At 38.7% G+C, this 24142-nt stretch overlaps 1 protein-coding gene across 1 annotated transcript in view; it reads right to left on the bottom strand.

Moving 5' to 3' along the window:
• LOC133540745 (ephrin type-B receptor 1-like) overlaps positions 1 to 24142 on the bottom strand; it is a 301052-nt gene that overhangs the window by 32160 nt on the left and 244750 nt on the right. Inside the window, exons 14-16 of the mRNA XM_061883635.1 lie at positions 13104 to 13351; positions 1615 to 1682; positions 312 to 459 (exon numbers count right to left, since the gene is read on the bottom strand). Of these exons, the coding sequence (XP_061739619.1) occupies positions 312 to 459; positions 1615 to 1682; positions 13104 to 13351 (464 nt within the window). The remainder of the gene's footprint in view (positions 1 to 311; positions 460 to 1614; positions 1683 to 13103; positions 13352 to 24142) is intronic.

Below are 24142 nucleotides of genomic sequence, written 5' to 3'. Positions count from 1 at the left end.
GATCAGTCTATCCGAGCCCGATCGCTGCTATCACCGGACATGTCCTCTCTTGCTAGCATGCCCGTATTTTGAGTATTGTTTACGCTACTTAATATGTGGAAACTCGTTCGGTACACCTCCGCACCGAACCGAAACCCCCGTACCAAAACGGTTCAATACAAATACACGTACCATTACACCCCTAATAATATGACAATTATTGGGTCTTAAAATGTGCTAAGATAATAGTATTGCAGCAACATGCCTGGCAACACAGAGCATATCAATCATTCAAGAAGGTCGATTATTTGTGAGTGTGTTTGTGTGCTCACCAGTGAGCTGGTGTAAGTGGGGTCAGATGTGTCCTCCTCCAGATAACGAGATAAGCCAAAGTCGGAAACCTTACACACCAAGTTACTGTTAACCAGGATGTTGCGAGCAGCCAGGTCTCTGTGAACGTAACTCATCTCTGCCAGGTACCTGGAACATCAACATCAATTACTGTGTTATCTACCTCCAGCTTGTAGAAGAGGATAATGGTATTTTCTGTGTCAGCAAGTCACTCTTATCCTTTTTTGAATGTGTTTTAAAGGCCTACTGAAATGAGATTTTCTTATTTAAACGGGGATAGCAGGTCCATTCTATGTGTCATACTTGATCATTTCGCGATGTTGCCATATTTTTGCTGAAAGGATTTAGTGATAGTTGGAGGTGTGTGTCCACGGGTGTGTTGATGCGCAGTGTCTGAGGGAAGTCGACGGCAGCTTTATGGGCGGCACAAGCTCAGCTGATCTCCGGTAAGAAGCGAGTTTTAACCACAATTTTCTCACTGAAACCTGCTGGTTGACATTCGGTTGGGATCCATTTTCGCTCTGATCCATAGTAAAGTTTCACCTCCATGAATTTTAAACAAGGAATCACCGTGTGTTTGTGTGGCTAAAGGCTAAAGCTTCCCAAATCCATCTTTCTACTTTTACTTCTCCAATATTAATTGAACAAATTGCAAAAGATTCAGCAACACAGATCTCCAAAATACTGTGTAATTATGCCATTAAAGCAGACGACTTTTAGCTGTGTGTGTGCGCAGCGCTAATATTTCCTAACAGTCCGTGACGTCAAGCGTACACGTCATTATTACGCAACGTTTTCAAGAAAAAAATCCCGGGAAATTTAAAATTGCAATTTGGTAAACTAAAAAGGCCGTATTGGCCTGTGTTGCAATGTTAATATTTCATCATTGATATATAAACTATCAGACTGCGTGGTCGGTAGTAGTGGGTTTCAGTAGGCCTTTAAGGCTTTGGAACATGTGTATTTTGGTTATTATCCCAGCGGGCAATTTATGTGTATGTTTTTTGTGTTAGTGTAAAGTAAATACAAGCAGAGGATTACAGAAGTGTTGGATCAGAATGTTTGTGAGCACCCACAGTGTTGGAGCTGCTTATCTTGGAACAACACATGACCAGACTGCGTCGGAGATCACCACGAGTGAATACTTTGGTTACTGCAAAATCTAATTTCACATAATGACCAAAATATTCATAGAAATGAAATTTTTTCTTCTTCATCTCGATGACAAATTGTTTTTTTTTCATAGCAGAGAGCATGTTTGTGTGTGTGTGTGAGTGTGTGTACCTCATTCCAGATGCGATGCCTCTCAGCATACCAACCAGCTGGATCACGGGGAACTGCCCATCATTTTGCTGCAAAAGCATGAGCAACACATGAGTATTTCTATTTTCTGATATCATGTGTTTTCATCTCGCAGAAGTTCGAGCAGGTGAAATGATGCCAGTGTGACATTTATCATTCCTAACAAGCATTTAGGGAAAAAGGGAGCAGGGTTCAGAACAGCTGGTTGTTACATGAAACATTCATTATTTCATCATTTTCAATAGTCGGCTGAGTGATGCAAAATGCACAGATGCTTTGGATTGGCCTATGTTAGCGCATAATGACCAATTATTGCTTCTTTTTTTTCAATTTTTCATCCATCATAGGAAGTGCAAATGTTTTCACTGTTTGCATAAGACAGTGACAACATTTATAGTATATATAATTTAAACGAGACTAAATCATGCCGTTTTTGTCGTGTATTGCTTCGATTTTAATGATGTCACGTCCGGCTCATTAAATATACGTGGTGTTCATGCCAGCGTCTGTTTTTGAGTTTGGGTTTATTTCAAACATGCATGCATACAACATGATACATCACAATTTCCAGTTTCTCTATTCAACATGTTCGAAAAGGAGTAGGAAGAAGCAGAGCTTATATAATCTTACCCCTTTTGCTTTACACAGCAGTTGCTAAAACTTTTGTTCACTTCCTGTTCTAAATTTATTCACAATATACTCCATGAGTAATAACAATAAAAAAAAAAAACATAAATATTAATTAGTGAAGTAAGTTATATTTCATATGGTGAGATAAGTAAGATTATCTAGAACAGTAGTTCTCAACCTTTTTTCAGTGATGTACCCCCTGTGAACATTTTTTTAATTCAAGTAACCCGTAATCAGAGCAAAGCATTTTGGTTGAAAAAAAAGAGATGAAAAAGTAAAATACAGCACTATGTCATCAGTTTCTGATTTATTAAATTGTATAACAGTGCAAAATATTGCTCATTTGTAGTGGTCTTTCTTGAACTATTTGGAAAAAAAGATATGAAAATAACTAAAAACTTGTTGAAAAATAAACGAGTGATTCAATTATAAATAAAGATTTCTACACATAGAAGTAATCAACTTAAAGTGCCCTCTTTGGGGATTGTAATAGAGATCCATCTGGATTCATGAATGTCATTCTAAACATTTCTTCACAAAAAAAGAAAGTTTTAATATCAATATTTATGGAACACGTCCACAAAAAAATCTAGCTGTCAACACTGAATATTGCATTGTTGCATTTCTTTTCACAGTTTATGAACTTACATTCATATTTTGTTAAAGTACTAGACAATAAATATACTTATAAAAGATTTTTGAATTGTTGCTATTTTTAGAATCTTTAAAAAAAATCTCACGTACCCCTTGGCATACCTTCAAGTACCCCCAGGGGTACGCGTACCCCCATTTGATAACCACTGATCTAGAAAATAAATGAATGGATGAAATAAATTCAGAATGTTTATCATGGTTCTTCTTCTTTGTACTTTGTAAACAATCCATTCTTAATCCATTCTTAATGAGTTCTAATTGAGTATTAGGCGCCATTTAGCCTTTCTCGAAGAAAAATACCCTATGCTTGTGTTGTTTTCGAGTGTCCGAACTAATCAAATCGCGAAAAGAATAAACATTTCTTCAGCGTTTCTCGAGAGGTAATCAAGAACAGCGGAAGAGTGCAAAATTTTACGAGAGATTGTGAGTAAGGTGTCATGCACTCCAGTCCAAGGGAGCAGAGTCAAAGAATGCATAGGTTTGCAGTGATCATTAAAGGTTTGTTTGATCTATTTTAATATATTTCCCATTGAGGTATTCTCTTAAAGTTAAAGTTAAATTAAAGTACCACTGATAGTCACACACACACTAGGTGTGGTGAAATTAGCCTCTGCATTTGACCTATCCCAATGTTCACCCCCTGGGAGGTGAGAGGAGCAGTGAGCAGCAACGGTGGTCACGCTCGGGAATCATTTTGGTGATATTTCCCTCAATTCCAACCCTTGATGCTGAGTATCAAGCAGGGAGGTAATGGGTCCCATTTTTATAGTCATTGTTATGACTCGGCCGGGGTTTGAACTCCCGACCTACCGATCTCAGGGCGGACACTCTAACCACAAGACCACTGAGTAGGCTTTGCGGTTGTACACAATTTTGTATAACCACATCTGCTTTTTGCAGGAAGATCCAGGCCCCTTGCCTACTCAGATAGTTTGCTGCTGCGTAACAACCATCTTGACCACCACAGCATTTCATTTCCGGGAAGAAGTCATGTGACAGAATGCAAACAATTGTAAAATTTCAAACAGCCTTTTGTAAAAATGCAGTATAAGCTGCAGGGGGGCGGTCATGGGTGTTGTGAAAAGAGGAATAAGTGATAATAAAATCCTTTTGATCATTGAAATGTGAGGAAACATGGATGCACACAAATAGTCACTCAAACTTCACAAGAACTCTGTTTAGCCGCCATCAAACACATTTTGTTTTTCGTTGGCTTTTTTGACTTCTTACAACGGGAGAAAGACATACAGTAACATTGCAGGGGTGCCATTGTTACTTGTAACGTTTTTTTTAAAGGTAAGGCAGTTTTATTTGTATTTATTTAACTTTGTTTTATATGTGTATGGCGGACGTCCCGGTAACAGTTCGCGATGTTATCTCAGTAGAAGCATTTAAGCCTCACCTTAAAACTCATTTGTATACTCTAGCCTTTAAATAGACCTCCTTTTTAGACCAGTTGATCTGCCGCTTCTTTTCTTTTTCTCCTTTGTCCCCCCCTCCCTTTTGGAGGGGGTCCGGTCCGATGGCCATGGATGAAGTACCTGCTGTCCAGAGTCGGGACCCAGGATGGACCGCTCGCCTGTGTATCGGTTGGGGACATTTCTACGCTGCTGATCCGACTCTGCTTGGGATGGTTTCCTGTGGACGGGACTCTCGCTGCTGTCTTGGATCAGCTTTGAACTGAACTCCTGCTGCTGTGTTGGATCCACTATGGATTGAACTTTCACAGTATCATGTTAGACCCGCTCGACATCCGTTGCTTTCGGTCCCCTAGTGGGGGGGGGGGGGGGGGTTGCCCACATACGTGGTCCTCTCCAAGGTTCTCATAGTCATCATTGTCACCGACGTCCCACTGGGTGTGAGTTCTCCTTGCCCTTATGTGGGTTCTTCCGAGGATGTCGTAGTGGTTTGTGCAGCCTTTTGAGACACTTGTAATTTAGGGCTATATAAATAAACATTGATTGATTTGATTGATTGACAAGAATGTTTCAATTTGAAATAAAATACATTGCATTGTTATGTTTTGCACCTGTTTCATGTTTGCCCATAAATGCAGAACCTTTACGTTGGTGACGCGGCGTAGCGCACCTGCTGCCAATTACGAATCCGTGGTGCTTTATAGCACAGTGGTGGCAGCATGACGTCGCTGGTTCATTTTTTTTTTCATTTTATTGTTGCCTGTATATCCAATGCACCCCCGTTGCCTCACGTGTCATATTTTCCCCTGTGGTTCCTTTTTCAACTCACAGTGCATCGGTTATCTATTTTTGAACGGGCAGCTTTTATTTTTCTCTTTGCCTTCATTCAAGCTCTCTGCATCCTGGGGTCGAAGTCTTTCACTGATCGTGGCCAAAACATTGATAACAAAATGTTGATATCACAAGGTGATAAATGCCCTAGAAATATTGCATCTCTTGCTGCAACTTTTTGAAAAACAAAATCAGACATCTTAGGCTGCAACATTGCCACAAAAAATTGTGTCTCATTTTGTATTATCATTGTAGCTGAGACAGGCGCCAGCGTCCCCCGTGACCCCGAAAGGGAATAAGCGGTAGAAAATGGATGGATGGATGGATGTCTGGAATATCAGATAAAACAAGTGTAAAAGCGACTAAGTAGCTGTTATATCGTGTCTTGTGGGTTCTCATATTTAGAAGCGCGTAAACCTTTTTTCATGCTCTTGCTATACCATCCCATCCATCCATTTCTACTGCTTATTCCTTTCTGGGTCGCTGGAGCCTATCTCAGCAAGGCGGAGTACACCCTGGACAAGTCGCCACCTCATCGTAGGGCCAGCACAGATGGACAGACAACATTATAAATAAATGATAAATGGGTTGTACTTGTATAGCGCTTTTCTACCTTCAAGGTACTCAAAGCGCTTTGACACTACTTCCACATTTACCCATTCACACACACATTCACGGAGGGAGCTGCCATGTAAGGCGCCAACCAGCACCCATCAGTAGCAAGGGTGAAGTGTCTTGCTCAGGACACAACGAACATGACGAGATTGGTACTAGGTGGGGATTGAACCAGGGACCCTCGGGTTGCGCACGGCCACTCTTCCAATGCGCCACGCCGTCCCACATTCACACACTAGGGCCAATTTAGTGTTGCCAATGAAGCTATGCTCTTGCTATACAAATATTTAATTAATAATATTAATTAATTTAGCGCGGTGAGGCCTGGAACCAACTAACCGCAACAAATGAAGGTTTACTATATTAGATCTGTAGGATACAAGTAATTCCTCAGCCAACTAGAGGAAACATACAATGAAATCTAGATGGCATTGTTGACAAATTAATCCAGACCAATTGTTGACGTAGTAACAAACTAGGGTTGCACATCTCTCTCTGATAAACGATTCGATATGCATCCAGATACACAAGTTACGGTTCGATTAAAAAACGATATCCTTTTATTACAGACCGATTCGATTCTGGACGATACGATTCGATTTGACGGTTAATATTCAAGACTCCAAATCCCCAAGCATTGTGGCTTTATGGCACTGGCAAAAAAAACAGAACAACAAAAATCACATGTCAATGTATTTTTTAGACATGGACCAAAAAAAGTCTGGCTGAATTGTAGGACAGGAACTCCAGAGGTAAGTGTCGCACAGAATAGTAACAACAAAGTGCAATATTTCAGCCTGAGCATAGTTTTGAACACTAGAGGTAGGTAACAAAGATTCAATATTTCAATCTGAGCATATAGTGTTTTGAACACTACAGGTAGGTGACAAAGATTCAATATTTCAATCTGAGTATATAGTGTTTTGAACACTAGAGGTAGGTAACAAAGACTCAATATTTCAATCTGAGCATATAGTGTTTTGAACACTACAGGTAGGGGACATCCATCCATCCATCCATTTTCTACCGCTTATTCCCTTTCGGGGTCGCGGGGGGCGCTGGCGCCTATCTCAGCTACAGGTAGGTGACAAAGATTCAATATTTCAGCCTGAGCATATAGTGATTTGAACACTAGATGTAGGTAACAAAGATTCAGTATTTCAGCGTGAGCATATACAGTAGTGTTTTGAACACTAGCAGTAGGTAACAAAAGTGCAACATTACAATGTAAACAAGTTACACACCTATAACACATCTCAAAATGTGGAAGGGGTTTTAATTCACCGTACTCTTGGCCGTGTTTCCCCTTTGCATTTGTAGTGCTGGCAGTGTACGTCAAAGATGCTCGACACAATTTACAAATAGCATGGCTTCTGTCGAGCTTCCCTTCCGTCTTATAAAACCCAAAAACTTTCCACACTTTGGATTTCTGTCTCCCCGATGCGTTGAAAATATTTCTCAGTCCATTATCACTTTCGGTCAGACTGACGCTTTAGTTCTCCTCCTCCTTCATTTTCTGTGTTGTCCCTTGTTTATCACTTGTGCTAATACCAGCTAGGCAGCTACCGTGTTTGGCGAGTAGCTTCAGCTCTCGCGTTGTTTTAGAGACATATTGTAATCTAGCCAACCCATGCAAAGTCTCGCGATAACCGATCCATGACTGTATAACCGATTCAACTAGGAATTCATGGATTATTCGCATCGATTGAGGAGTCTGCTACCGATGCAGCCTAATCGCTCACTTGTTGAAACGAATACTCGGTCGCATCGGTTTATCGTTCACAACCCTATTACAAACACAAAAACACTTTGACTATCAAATTTGTACAATAAGCATAAATTAATCCTACTCTAGCTTTGTTATGTATTTGGTGCAACACACGTGTAATTGTGGCACTGCAGGGGTTCGCAAAATGTAGGACATTTTACACAATAGGGTGCTGAACCTTTTGTTGGACACACTATAAAGTTTGCAAGAAAATATGCTGCATATTTTCAACTGAAGTTTGAGCATGTGTGTGTCTTCCAATTCACTTTCTGCATCATGCTGCGTCTTTGATGCTCCTTCGGCTTAATTTTCTGCAGGCGCAAACCTTCCGCCATGTGCACGCATGCAGTATAAATCCTGCTGTTGTGTTTGTTCTCTCCAGGATAGTCATGCAATAACCACAGCACCAGTAATCTTGACCATCGTGTGGATGTGTGCATAGTTGTGCGTCAATGGATGATTCCTCAGTCAAAGGAGGTCACACTGTGGGAAGCGAACATGAAACGATTTCTCTTTCTGTTTTTAGCGGTGCCTAGAAAGGAGGCCAGGATCAAACGGATGGACTGATGGACAGACGGAGCGAGGAGGAAAGAGCACAGGAAGAAAAAAAATGAAGAAAAAAACAGATCATGGCACTTCCTCTCTTTGTATCGTTTTCAGGAAAAGCTGGCGAACCCGACGTTGTCCATCTGTTCTAGGTGGGACTATACTTTCTAGTGCCCTTTTTCTGAATGTATCTAAAAAAACAAATGAAAAAAAACACTATTTGTTATAATCTTCATTGAGTATCACGTATTATTTTTTTTAATCAATACACTTTGTGAAACTAAAATTAAACCAAAGTGAGAACAGACGCCTGTTAAGGTGGGGTCGCATGGTTATGCTCTGGTCATTTGCCCAAGATGCAGATGGACGTTCGGAAGCAGCATGCAGGTAAGAAAAAAGGTTTATTATCATAAGTGGGCATGAATACAAAAAAATCAGAACGTGCCGCTGGCACTGGAAGTTATACAAAAACTAGCACGGGAACAAATTTACCTGGAGCAAACAAAGCATCCTGGCCACTAATCAGAGGCATGGGAACATAATCAGCACCCATGGCAACAAGGAACACAAAAACAGGGGTGCTGAAACAGACCTAAACTTAAACAAAACATGATTCGAGAAACAGATCACCACAGTCTCACTAGCAGGTTCACACCTAACTAAATATGCTTTTGTTTTTACACAAAAAATATCATTGTAGTTTTTGTCACCAACGGTTGGTTGGTGGGTTGAACTTTATTTAAAACATGCAGTTTAGAAAGATACCTTTGACTTTTGCAATACTATGAATCTGTTGTAAATAAGATAACTAGATGCATGAGGTAACGAGCGCCATCGTCTGGTGAGACATATTAAACACTTGCCAGACAGAAATTACTGTCAACACACAAAGGGCGGGAGAAACGAGTATCAGGTGTGAAAAATTCACATCCCTGGCAATAGTTTGAGGTACAGTTCAACTTCGATTTACAAAACTGTCATTGTACAAACTTTTAAAATTACAAACCACAGATTGAATAAAAATATGCTTTATTGGACGAACCTCGTCTAAGTGTACAAATGTTTTATCCACCCATTGTGTGTCTCGCTGCACAGCAATCTTGTGCCCGGCAGCACAAACATTGTGGGCGGGCTCATTGATCTCCGGTTCGCTCATTTAGTCAGCTAAACAGTGTTGTTGTTAGCTACTGTGCTACTTTACGTCCTTTTTCACTATTTGTTAGCCTTTTTACAGGTATTTTATAGTTTTAGTACTGTAGCTTACTATGAATCCAAATAAAGCAATTGAAAAGTAATGTGTGGTTTAGCATATTCAGGAAGTAGCCACAGCATTGTCGACACTGCCTCCACCTCAATCTCCTTTTCTTCCGGTGCATACCAAAATGATTAACCGGCAGGATAAAGTGGATTTTATTTTTATTCCTGAGCTTTGTAGTGACCTGGCTGTTAAAAGTAAAAACTTTTGTGATTTCAAACTGTGAGTGCACCACAAAGTTAAAGTTAAAGTACCCATTATGGTCACACACATACTAGATGTGGCGAAATTATTCTCTGCATTTGACCCATCACCCTTGATCACCCCCTGGGAGGTGAGGGGACTAGTGGGCAGCAGGGGTGCCGCGGCTGGGAATCATTTATGGTGATTTAACCTCCAATTCCAACCCTTAATGCTGAGTGCCAAGCAGGGAGGTAACGGGTCTCATTTTTATAGTCTTTGGTATGATTTGGCCAGGATTTGAACTTACGACCTACCGATCTCAGGGCGGACACTCTAACCACTAGGCCACTGAGAAGGCCACTGTCAGGCTTTCCCCTGACAGTTTATCTATGTTTTAGTTTTTTCCTCTGCATTTGTCTGTTTCCTCTGTGTTTAGTATCTCCTGTCTTTAGTTCCTGTCTAGTGCTCTTATTTTGTCAGCTTCCTGTCTTGTTCGCCGAGTGCTGTGTTCCTCCTCAGATGCGGCTGATTGGCACCTGGCCACACCTGTTGCCAATCAGCCCGCTCCTATTTGTACCTGCTTTGTCTTGTGTCAGTTGCTGGATCATTGTATTGTCATTCAGACTTGTCGTTGCCATATGTTGCTCTTGTCGTGTCGATGTGATTCTTTTCAGCTATTACCTGTCGTGCTACATTTTGTCCTGGTCGTCGTAGCCGTAAGCTGTTCTTGTTAGCCATTAGTTATTTCCAGTTTTTCTGTTTGCTATCCACTAGCTTCCATGCTAAAGTTCCTTTTTGTTTTCTGGCTTCCAGTGCTAGCTCCCTCAGTTTTTTATTCCGCCCACGTGCGTGCTTTTTGTTTGTTCTTGTTTAGTTTTAATTAAATCATGTTTTCATATTCTATGCCTGCCTCCGTCTCTGCATCTTTGGGTTCAACACCAAATAATTGTGTGTGTGTGTGGTCAAATGAGGACTGTTCATAAGCTAGTTGTTCTGACTTTTTTAAATTTTTTATTAGAAAGTTCATCAATCAACCTCTTATCTTATTTTTTTGATACACAGTACTGTATAGCGCATTATATTGTGTTGAAATTGTACACACTATTACTAAACTCGAGAATTTAACTCATTATCTAATGTCTATATTTTTTCTCATGGAGATATTCGCTTCAACATACAAACTTTTCTGTTTACTAACCCTGTCCAAAAACCAATTAAGTTTGTCAGTCGAGATTCCACTGTAATTCCTTTTGCACAGGCACCCTCTCATCATTGTTATGGCTCTGATAACACCTCTGATTATTGCTGGGACCATTCTGTGGCCGGCCCAAGAAAAAAAAAAGCCCCAAAAACCCTGATTTTGTGGGGCTGTGTAAAAAGGGCAGCTGTGTCATATAGTGAGGCATGCATGAAAGGAAGGAAGCACAGAGCACAGTGCTTTATTGGAGGAACCCATATCAAACAAGAATTACAAACACATTTCGGGAGAACATCTTCACCGTAACACAACATAAACACAAAAGAACAAATACCCAGAATCCAATGCAGCGCTGACTCTTACGGCCACACCCCCGCTATCACCAACCCCCCCCCCCCCACCTCCACCAACCCACATCACTGCCCCCCTCTGTGCGTCGGTTGCGGTGGGTGGGGTTTGGTGGTGAGGGTGTATATTGTAACACATGGGATTATGGGTATTTTTTCCAATGTGTTAATGTTGTGTTATAATGAAGATGTTCTCCTGAAATGTGTTTATCATTTTGTTTGGTGTGGCTACACAGTGAGGCGCATATTTGTAACAGTGTTAAAGTTGTTTGTACGGCCACCGTCAGTGGGACTTCTATAACTGTTGGCTGTGATTAAGTATGTTTTGCAGTCACCACCGTGTGTCACATTATAGAGAAATATGATAAATTGTTAGAATGAGCATATACCTTTACATAAGAAGCTTCATATATTTTTCGACTTGAATGTAAAAATACACATAAATATTAAAAAAACAAGATTTACCTTAAAATTACATATACAACTGTTAGATTGTTAGTATGGACATAGACTTTTATATAAAAAGTTACTTATTAAATGAAAGTTAATGACTGTAATTTTAAATTAATTTGAAAGTAATTTGAGAAAACAGAAAATGATATGTATAATTAATTTGGTATTTTTCTGTAAAAAAAATTGTATTATACATAGTTTGTCATTACTAGCATATTACTTAAAATAACAGGTTGTTTGTTTATTTACAGATAATTTCTTCAATTCAACAGTTTTATAACCTATTTAAAATAATTGAAAAATTACAGTAGAAATTTTGAGTAAATTAACCATAAAAATAGGATTTTTTTTACAGTGGACCTGCCTTAACTCACATGTGAACTTGAAGTGCCATCCCATTCCTAATGCAGAGGGTTCAATATAATGTCGGTCCACCTTTTGCAGCTATTACAGCTTCAACTCTTCTGGGAAAGCTGTCCACAATGTTGCAGAGTGTGTTTATAGGAATTTTCGACCATTCTTCCAAAAGCACATTGGTAAGGTTACACACTGATGTTGGTCGAGAAGGTCTGGCTCTCAGTCTCCGTTCTAATGCATCCCAAAGGTGTTCTATCGGGTTCAGGTCAGGACTCTGTGAAAGCCAGTCAAGTTTATCCACACCCAACTCTGTCATCCATGCCTTTATGGACCTTGCTTTGTGCACTGGTGCATAGTCATGTTGGAGGAGGAAGGGTCCCGCTCCAAACTGTTCCCACAAGGTTGGGAGCTTCGCATTGTCCAAAATGTTTTGGTATCCTGGAGCATTAAAAGTTCCCTCCACTGGAACTAAGGGGCCAAGACAAACTTCTGAAAAAATACCCCACACCATAATTCCTCCTCCACCAAATTTCCCAGTATACACAATGCAGTCCGAAATGTACCGTTCGCCTGGCAACCTCCAAACCCAGACACGGTGGAAATCACCGAGGTCCCGAGAGCGGCCCATTCTTTTACAATTTTTTGTAGAAACAGTCTCTATGCCTAAGTGCTTGGTTTTATACAGTGATTAGGACACCTGATTCTGATCATTTGGATGGGTGGCCAAATACTTTTTGCCAAAATAGTGTACTATCCGTTCCTCAGTCACCAACATTCTTTGTTTAGGTATTCAATTCCACTGAATGATAAGTGGGCAAACTGATTAGTTTGTTACTCACGATGCTTGGTTGGCATATGAACACACACATTCAAATGAGAATTTTCCTCAAACACCGAATATTACGAAAAGTGGCGCGCCCTAAAAAGATAACATTGTTTGGGAATGTTTATGGCATCACGCTGGAGCAATGGTTTGCAGTAGATCTAAGTTTGAATCTCCATTGGGTGTACCATGCCTATCTCCAAAGCCAGGTGGGATAGGCTCAAGCTTACAAGTAGCACCAATGAGGACAAGTGGTACAAAAAAATGGATGGATGAATAGAGATGTTTATGTACTAGTAGCTGGACACACACTATCATATATGTATAGTAGCCAAAAGGTCTCCTCCTTCACAGACTAAACAGCAGCATAAGATACAAGATTGTGTTACATACCCTTAAAAATGAGTCGAGGGCTCCATTTTCCATGAATTCTGTGATGATCATTGTGGGCCTGCTCTTGGTCACGACTCCCTCCAGCCTGATGATGTTGGGTTGGTCAAACTGCCCCATGATTGACGCCTCAGCCAGAAAGTCTCGCCGCTGCCTCTCAGAGTAGCCCACCTTCAGAGTCTTGATAGCAACAAGAATTTCTCTTTTCCCCGAAGGCTTCAGGCGGCCCTTGTACACCTCTCCAAATTCACCTGGAAGAGAAAATCTTAAATGTATTCTACAGAAAGTAACCAACATGCTTTAAGTTTGATTCTGACCAGCTTACTCTAAATGGCTGCAGTGTTATAAAACACAATATTTGGTTTGACTTTCATTCATAATGATGTGTTAAGTTAAGTGCGTAAAATAATCGTGTGGAGAGACGGAGCCGACGAGTCGACAGCAGGCTCGGACAAACGGTGGTCCGGCCCAAGATGGCGGCGAGAAGGCGGAGCATGCAGCGAAGCAGAGAAGCGGGGCGCACTCGGAGCGACGCTGCAGCCAGCCGAGTCAGGTGCGTAAACTACACACTTGCTCTCAATCCCATCATCTTCTGCTGCAGCATAAAAGGGGTCAGCGAACGACGACCACGAGTACGACTAGAGAGACCTCGAGCAAGATGAGCCCCCTTAGCAGACGCAGCCATCGGGCACCAAAAGGTGCGCCGCGACGAGCAGGAAGAGCCAGCGAGCCAGAAATTGGCGCGACCGACTGGTCAGACAAAGTATTTATTGAAAGAATAAATCAGAGTCAAACCTGCTATGATGCGTCCTGTATCGATCGGCACTGCACCCCACACGAGGACGGCTGGAAACCCATCACAAATCATGACACAAAAAAAAACTTTGGGCTGGTAGATTTCTCAGAAGTGCTATCAACATTTTTCAATGTAGCAAACCGAGCAACAACCTGGTTGGTTGAAATTTATTTTGAACATCTACACAGTATCAATATTTTTTTGCAACATGTCCAAAACGGAGTAAAAGGAAGCAAGGCTTTATCTAATCCTCCCCTTTTTTTTCCTCTTCATAGCAAATACTAAGACATATGTTCTTAATTTGTACTCAATTTACAAATTTGTTCTAAATACATCAATTATTCTCATCAGTAGTTGAATCAGTTATGATTCACTTAATGAAATCGATAATATTTCATTTTCAATAAATTCATGACCATCCATCCATCTTCTTCTGCTTAGATAAGCAGAAGAAGATGGATGGATGGTGGGGGCAATAGATGGCGGGGGCAATAGCCTAAGCAGGGAAGCCCAGACTTTCCTCTCCCCAGCCACTTTGTCCAGCTCTTCCCGGGGGATCCCAAGGCGTTTCCAGGCCAACCAGTCTTCCCAACGTGTCCTGGGTCTTCCCCATGGCCTCCTACCGGGTGGACGTGCCCTAAACACCTACCTAGGGAGGAGTTCGGGTGGCATCCTGACCAGATGCCCGAACAACCTCATCTGGCTCCTCTCAATGTACGTTTACCATAATTCTTCTTAGCACTTTGTAAACACTTTTACTTTGAACAGCTTCTTAAAATGGATCATAATAGTACATTGTTTGATGTATTTGCTTAATCCGTTCCATAATTTAATTCCACATACAGATATACTGAAGGTCTTAAGTGTTGTATGAGCACACAAATGTTTTAAATTAAATTTTTTCTGGGGTTATATACCTCCTCTTTTGTTGAGAAAAATAATAATAATAATAATAATAATAATGGATTAGATTTAAGTAGTGCTTCTCTAGACACTCAAAGCGCTTCACAGAGAAGTGGGAACCCATCATTCATTCACACCTGGTGGCGGTAAGCTACATTTGTAGCCACAGTTGCCCTGTGGTAGACTGACGGAAGCGTGGCTGCCAGTTTGCAACTACGGCCCCTCCGACCACCACCCATTATTCATCATTCATTCACCAGTGTGAGCGGCACTGGGGGCAAGAGTGAAGTGTCCTGCCCAAGGACACAACGGCAGCAATTTGGATTTAATAGGCGGGGAGCGAACCTGCAACCTTTAGGTTTCTGGGACGGCCACTCTACCCACTACGCCATGCCGCCCCAAATTGTTGTACGTTCTTGGCTAGCAGGTTGTCGTATGCTTTGTGCATAATTTTAGCTCTTTGCAAATGCAACAAATCATTGAACTACAATATTTTGGATTTAATAAACAACGGGGTTGTGTGTTCTCTATATCCAACATTGTGTATTATTCTAACTGATCTTTTTTGTACACAGTTAGTGAATGAAGTGTCTTTTTGTAAGTATTTCCACATATTTCTCCAAAATAACTCACATTTGGTAACACTAGCGAGCAGTTGATAATATTAAGTGAATTTTGGTCAGGAACATATTTTGCTTTGTTCATTATTAAAATATATTTTGCCACCTTATGTTGAACATTTTTATATGAGATTTCAAGTTAATTTTATCATCTATTATTACGCCCCAAAATAGAATTTGTTTTACTCTTTCAATATCTACTTTGTCTATTTGTATTTGTGTTTGACTTTCTCTTCTATTGTTACCGAATATCATTATTTTTGTTTTACTGAGATTCAAACCATCTTTTTAGTTTGTTAAATTCTTCTGTTATTATTTGTATAAGCTTCTGTGTGTTTTCTCCTGAACAAAACAGTCGTGTCGTCTGCGAATAATACTAACTTTAAGTCCTTTGTAACTTTACAAATGTCATTTGTATTAGAATTCAACAATTTTGGTCCCAGTATTGATCCCTGGGGTACACCGCAAAATTTCTCTAGCTCCGTTGATATATTTTCACCTATCTTCAGATATTGCTTCATGTTCTTATCCAGTTTAAAACCAGGCCTCTGATGCCATATCGTTCTAATTTTGTGATTAAAATATTATGATTAATTGTGTAAAATGCTTTTGATAGATCCATAAACATTGCTGCTGTGCACTGTTTATTATCTGTTATTTCAATTAATGGCATGGATGTTGAATTGTTAGTTTTGTATCCACATTGGCTGTCTGTGTTCCACTTTTATTTATGATCTGTTGTTGAATATTTTTTCAATTATTTTAGAAATCTGTGCCAGTAAAGAAACAGGTCTATAGCATGTGAGTGGGTGTTTGTTTTCAGTCTTATAAATTGGTATTACTTTTGCTATTTTAATTTTGTTTCGGAATTTTACAGTTTGAAATGACAGATTACTAATGTACAATAAAGGCTCTGAAAATTCTTCAATAACTTTTTTTTTATCGCTTTCATATCAATTTCATGACAATCACTTGAAATCTTGGATTTGCATTTCTTTACAATTTTGATTATTTCCTCTTTTGTCACATTAACAAGGAACTAGTTGTGATTTCTATATTTAGAGTCATTCTAATCTTCAACTAACCCGTTACCATGAAATGATTAACGTGGACATATTCCAACTTAAACAAGATGAAAAACTAATTCGGGTGTTACCATTTAGTGGTCAGTTGTACGGAATATGTACTGTACTGTGCAATCAACTAATAAAAGTTCCAACCAATAAATCAAAAACTGAAATCCTTTGCTCAAGGTTGGCTCCAATGTTTACAAAGTAATTATTCAAATGTTCCACTACTTCGTTCATAATTTTTTTTTCATTTCCGTCTATAAAGTATTTATGGTAACCCTTCTTTATTGCTATTTTTATTGATAGAGGTTGAGTTGCCTCAGCTAAAAAAAGATAGTTTGATATTAATAAGTTATCATTAAATTATAAGAAAACTAAATTCATGGTGTTTAGTGGTGCAAGGACACATTGTGAAGTAAAATGTTAATTAAATCAAGTGGAAATTGATAGAGTGTTTAAAATGAAGTTATTGGGAATAATAATAGATCATAAATTATGTTGGAAACCGCAGATTGAATATATAAAAGGGAAAACTATCCAAATCCATTGCTATTCTTTATAAAGTAAGACACATGCTGAATAAGAAATGTCTGCATGTGTTATATTATTCTTTTATTTTTCCTTATCTAACATATTGTGTTGAAGTTTGGGGAAATGTTTATAAAACAAACATAGACACAATAATTAAACTTCAAAAAAGGGTTTTTACAATAATACACAAAGCGTGCTACTATGAACCTACCAAGTTCTAATGTGTTAAAATTTTCTGATATTGTGTTTTGAAAAACAATGGAAATTGTGTTTCAATTAAAGAACAACAGCTTTCCAGCATGTATTCTTAGGTTATTTAATTTAAGAGGGCACAACTATAATTTATGCGGGATATTGATTTTTTTAAATATGCAAAGTAAGAACAAATATAAAATACAAATATATTTCAGTTTTAGGAGTTAAATGGTGGAACACGCTCAGTGATGAGCTGAAGACATGTAGCTCTTTGTCAAGGTTTAAGAAAGCCTCAAAAAGTTAAATAATGGAAAATTATAAAATATAGCAACAATTACTTTCATTCCCATTGATTTTTTTACATGTTTATGTTCCAGGTAATCTCATTTTCAGTGAATGGATAGGATAGGCAAATATAAGCCTTGACTTCAGCATATTCTTTTTTCGGTCATTGTTTTTCTTTGTGTTTGTGTGTGTGTATGGTTGTTAATATGTAGAATCTGTGCTGCTAAATTGATCACACAAAATGGTTGATTTTATGACCAAAATAATCAAATTTCATTCATACAATTGAGTAGGGCCCATGTAGCTTGTTTTTGTTCTTGTTTAATAAATGTAATATTCTATTCTACATATTTGTAAAACATTGTGCAACTTGTGTTCACAATGAACATATCTGCAACATAAAACAAAATTAAGTACCTATCGTTTACAGGTTGTTGTTGAAATCATATGAGCATGTCACTGTGAACACTAACCTAACTTTCTGTGACAGTGTTATGTTGAGCAGAATAATGGAGGAGTTGTCTGCTTGGATGCAGGCATTAGCTGATATCATATTGTTCTTTTTCAGCCTCAAAGTAGTTGAGACAGAATCACTGCTGGTTGCAGCCAAATCCATTTTGCATGAATTGCTACTAGATATCAGGGACTATTGCCATCCTAGTAACATTGTTTATGATTATGGTTTAAGTTTAATAGACAGTAGTCCAGCGGTACCTCAATTTAGGAGTCATTTGGAATATGAGCTGTCACTCCGCTTTTTGTTATGTTTTATATTGCATGTATATTTGGAGTTATGAGCATTTTCACCACCAGATGAAGTAGAATTCTTCCACAGCTGTGTTTTAGATGTTGTCTGTAATTGTATCGAGTTGAATCACTAATTGTATTTTTAACCTGATGTCACTTTGCCTTTGCAAATGAAATTGAGCTTGAACTGTAGCTAAAGCTGTACAATAGTTGTATTGTGCAATGTCCCTATTAAATATACAAACAGTCCACAGCCAGAGATCGACACAATCTTGTCTTCCAACCAGAACCGGAACTGAAAATATGAGTGTGAAGGAAGATGTCCACCAAATCATAAAAACAAACCATTAAAAAACATGCCCTTTGTTTTTTTTTTGCTGACTCTACAAACTGGACACGTAATCATTAGCCTTGCTTACCGGATCAGACATACATACATGTACATGTTGATTCAACTCTGACCTCTCCGGTCAACTTAAAGTTTGATTTCCTCGTGTTTTTTATTACACGAGGTAGACAATGTTGCCAGATCTCACGAGAGAAACAATGAACCAACTCTATGAAAACAAGTTGCTTATAATAGGCGGACTTGGCAACACTGGCAGGAGAAGCAGCCCAAAGGAGAGACCTTATTAGTCTGAACCACTTGATACCGTATATTCTGGACCATAGGCCGCAACGATATATAAGGCACACTGCCGATGAGCGGGTCTATTCAGGTCTAATTTCATACAAAAGGGGCATCAAATTACGAGGGGCAATAAAGGAGTCATATTTTGATTTTTTTCAAAATTTAAAACACTTCGTTGTGGTCTACATAACATGTGATGGTGGTTATTTGGTCAAAATGTTGCATCGATTATGTTTTACATATCATCTTCAAATCGCTTTCTGACAGTTTCTTCAGGATGCACAGTTTTGTGGGCGGTCTTATTTACGTGGCTCACCTTCGACAGCGTCTTCTCCCAATCATCTTTGTTGTAGCGTGCAAGGACGGGAGTTGAAGAAGTGTCAAAAAATGTAGTTGATTGACTACATTTTCAGACTTTATTTAAATCAACAACGGAGAAGTATCTTTTCATCTGTGGCTCACTAGTGCAACAACAACGCTAGACCAGAATTCTCTAATAACTAAAGTTCCGTGTGTGAATCCTGTAAACTCACTACACTGGTAGTTTTTAGCGCTTCCATAGCGATATATAAGTTAGAATTTTATGCCACTTTATATTTGAAATGGCAACAGCAGAGGGTGAATGCCCCATTATAAGAAGATAGAGAAAAATATTCGTATCGACTACGTTATCGGCACGGACTGCAGTGGCGGAAGTACGCAAATTTTCAGGACTTATGCAGATCTCAAATACACATCAGCAGGTACCAGAAGGTAAGAAAAGTTGGTTTTGCATAATATTACGAAACACCAGATAATATGTCTGCTAATAAGTGCCATTTTGCGGTCCTTACACACATACACCATAGTAATAATTGTATATCTGACAACGGTTGCCGTAATATGCCAACAATCCAACAAGAAGTGCGGCTTCAAAGTCGTAATAAAACATTTTGACAGATTTTTGAGTGCATCGCGCAATGTTCTTTATTTTCAATGGAACATTTAACATTTTGGTGTTGTTTACTGGTGTCTTATTGCTGTCTACATGTATCTTGTATGTGTGACTAACATCTACTGGTCACACCTATAATTTCACCATGTACCAAATAAAATTGCTTCAAGCTTGGTAAGCACAACCAGAATTATTCTGTACATTAGGGTTATAATGCGTACTGTCGATTTTTGAGAAAATTTAAGGATTTTAAGTGTACCTTATAGTCCGAAAAATACGGTAAATGCCCTACATGGGGATGGGTCAAATGCAGAGGACAATTTCACTGCACCTAGTGTGTGCGTGACAATCATTGGCACTTCAACTTTAACTTTAATATTATTACATTTTATAGTTTTTTTCAAACAACATTTCTTATCTATAAGTTAGCTTCTCTTTTTAAAGGCATGTTAGAATTGGTAGCTAAGCATGGATTAAAATGATTTAATTTTATTGTAATGGGGGGTTGTCGAGCTGATTTGAGATACGAGTGTTTTGAGTTACGAGCTTAGTTGTGGAAGGAATCGTGCTGTTAAGTTGAGTTACTACTTTACAGACTGACTTCTGTAACCCTGGTCACCAGTCAGTAACACAACACATTTGTTAACATCCACAAGTCTGGTGTTACTTAGGACTGTTGCTTTGATATTGTGGTTATCTTTGGGAAGTACTTTTTAAATTTAATTTTATCCATTAAACTATTTAAAAAAAAAAACATTTTAAGTATTTATTTTATACAGCAGATACATCATTTACTAATAATTACGTTATTTTATATGTCTAAAATTATTATTTTCTTAATAATTTGTGAATGTTATTTTGCATTACTGTTAAAAGGATGCATGTCCTGAATTAATTTAAAAAATCATTTTTTTATTGACTGTGGACTTAAAATTTTTTGTTAAAATAAACACAGCTTCTTTATTTTTTTTTTATTATAGTAGAGGAAAATATTACTTCAAAATAAAAGCCTACAGGCCAGAGATATGGCTGTGTGTGAATAATAGATGACTGATGGGAATTGGATGACAGGTTTTCTAACAGTGAGCCCTGCGTCCCATCTCAGTGCTCATTAAAAGCTACTGTTACTGCTTCAAATCAGCAGAGAGAAAGATGAAAAAATGAGAGACTGAAGTAAGACGGAATGATGAGGGAGTGGGCAATAAGAGAGGTACGGTCAACTGATAAAATCAATGGGCGAATATGGCATAAGCCAAGAGCTCTGCCTGCAGAAATGGCTTTTGACATTTTAGACAAAAAAGTTTTAGACATGGCCTTTAAACCAAGTTTAATGGAGATATAGTTTTATAGAAGGAGTGGAGGTAAAAGCCAAATACAGTATTTTCAAAGACAAGAAAAAAAAGAGCGATATTTTTATGATGTCTTCAGGGTTTGTTCTTCTTTTATCTTCTCTCCACAATCAGTTGTTCTGCTTTCCCTTACTCGGTTCTCTGTTTTAGCATTCCTTAAAAGACAAACAATGTCTAATACTTTAGAGGAGCTGAATCATCGAGATAGATTGAGAGAGGGAAGAGAATTAAATAAACACAAAAAAAACCCAGAAGCAATTTCTGTTGTCAAATCATCCGAACTCATATTTCCTGCCACTCTCCGGAGGTTTGATGCTGCTGTCACCTCTGGCTGAGGTGAGAATCCTAGCCCCGGGAGAAATAAGGCTAGAAAGTGAGATTACGGACTGATGTTGAGAGTAGCTCGACAGACCAAAGCACGTCTTGTGTGTTGAGGTACTGAAACTGGTTCATGACTTATCAGCTAAAAATCCATTTGGATTTGGAGGCCCATTAATGTTGGTTATATAGAGTGAAATAAATCTCCAAGTGCTGAGACTGAAGCTGGAGTCCACCTAAGACATCATTTCTGTTGTGTTCAACACAGCCGGGTTTTGCAAAATCAGTCTAAATTAGATTTTTCCATACATATCCAAGACATAATTTGCTCAAAAAAACTCATGGGAAGTGGGATGAACTGCAAATTCTAAGAATCAAAATAAAAGTACCGTATTTCTCGGAGTATAAGTCGCTCCGGACAAAAATGCAAAATAAAGAAGGAAAAAAACATACTGGAGTATAAATCGCAATTTTTGGGGAATTTTATTTGATAAAACCCAACACCAAGAATAGACATTTGAAAGGCAATTGAAAATAAATAAAGAATAGTGAACAACAGGCTGAATAAGTGTATGTTATATGACGCATAAATAACCAACTGAGAAGGTGCCTGGTATGTTAACGTAACATATTATGGTAAGAGTCATTCAAATAACTAACAAATAGAAAATGCAATAAGTTAACCAAACAATCTGTCACTCATAATCGCTTAATCCGATGAAATCTTAAACTTCTAGTCTCGTACGTGAATGAGCTAAATAATATTATTTGATATTTTACGGTAATGTGTTAATCATTTCACACATAAGTCGCTATGAAAAAAACTGTGACTTATAGTCAGAAAAATATGGTACAATGCATTACTCTTTACTCAGTGTTTGAAATGTGTTACCATTGGTGTTAGTAATTCTGTTACTTTTCACTATTAACGAGTAATCTAATGACTTTCATGTACAAACCCTGTTTCCATATGAGTTGGGAAATTGTGTTAGATGTAAATATAAACGGAATGCAATGATTTGCAAATCTTTTTCAACCCATATTCAATTGAATGCACTACAAATACAAGATATTTGATGTTCAAACTCATCAACTTTATTTTTTTTTTTGCAAATAAGAATTTACTTAAAATTTCATGGCTGCAACACGTGCCAAAGTAGTTGGGAAAGTGCATGTTCACCACTGTGTTACATCACCTTTTCTTTTAACAACACTAAATAAATGTTTGGGAACTAAGGAAACTAATTGTTGAAGCTTTGAAAGTGGAATTCTTTCCCATTCTTGTTTTATGTAGAGCTTTAGTAGTTCAACAGTCCGGGGTCTCCGCTGTCGTATTTTATGCTTCATAATGCGGCACACATTTTCGATTGGAGACAGGTCTGGACTGCAGGCGGGCCAGGGAAGTACCCGCACTCTTTTACTACGAAACCACGCTGTTGTAACACGAGGCTTGGCATTGTCTTGCTGAAATAAGCAGGGGCGTCCATGATAATGTTGCTTGGATGACAACATATGTTGCTCCAAAACCTGTATGGACCATTCAGCATTAATGGTGTCTTCACAGACGTGTAAGTTACCCATGCCTTGGGCACTAATACACCCCCATACCATCACAGATGCTGGCTTTTGAACTTTGCGCCTATAAAAATCCGGATGGTTATTATCTTCTTTGTTCCGGAGGACACCACGTCCACAGTTTCCAAATATAGTTTGAAATATGGGCTCGTCAGACCCCAGAACACTTTTCCACTTTGCATCAGTCCATCTTAGATGAGCTCTGGCCCGGCGAAGCCAGCGGTGTTCCTTGGTGTTGTTGATAAATGGGTTTTGCTTGGCATAGCAGAGTCTTAACTTGCACTTACAGATGTAGTAACCAACTGTAGTTACTGACAGTGGTTTTATGAAGTATTCCTGAGCCCATGTGGTGATATCCTTTACACACTGATGTCTGTTTCTGATGCAGTACCGCCTCAGGGGTCAACAGTCCGTAATATCATCGCTTACGTGCAGTGATTTCTCCAGATTCTCTGTACTTTTGATGATTTTACGGACTGTAGATGGTAAAATTCAGAAATTCCTTGCAATAGCTCATTGAGAAATGTTTTTCTAAAACTGTTCGACAATTTGCTTACAAATTGGTGAACCTCGCCCCATATTTGTTTGTGAATTAATTAGCATTTCATGGAAGCTCTTTTACACCCAATCATGGCACCCACCTGTTCCCAATTAGCCTGCACACCTGTGGGATGTTCCAAATAAGTGTTTGATGAGCATTCCTCAACTTTATCAGTATTTATTGCCACCTTTCCCAACTTCTTTGTCACGTGTTGCTGGCATCAAATTCTAAAGTGAATGATTATTTGCAAAAAAAAAATGTTTATCAGTTTGAACATCAACTATGTTGTCTTTGTAGCATATTCAACTGAATATGGGTTGAAAATTATTTGCAAATCATTGTAATCAGTTTATATTTACATCTAAAACAATTTCCCAACTTATATGGAAACGGGGTTTGTACGTTACAACGCTATTACCAATGCATTTGATGTAACGTGACACGCTACTTTTGAGGGGGTTCTATGTCAACAAAACAGCTTCAAAGGCACACTCAGTTCAATGTATAAAATATAGTTTTAGTCGTGAAAGCAACAAGCAACACCAAA

This window comes from Nerophis ophidion, linkage group LG22 (genome assembly GCF_033978795.1).
Source record: "Nerophis ophidion isolate RoL-2023_Sa linkage group LG22, RoL_Noph_v1.0, whole genome shotgun sequence".
Lineage (NCBI taxonomy): Eukaryota > Metazoa > Chordata > Actinopteri > Syngnathiformes > Syngnathidae > Nerophis > Nerophis ophidion.
Note: the sequence above shows the minus strand (reverse complement) of the source record. Positions and strands in the feature narration are given on the sequence as shown.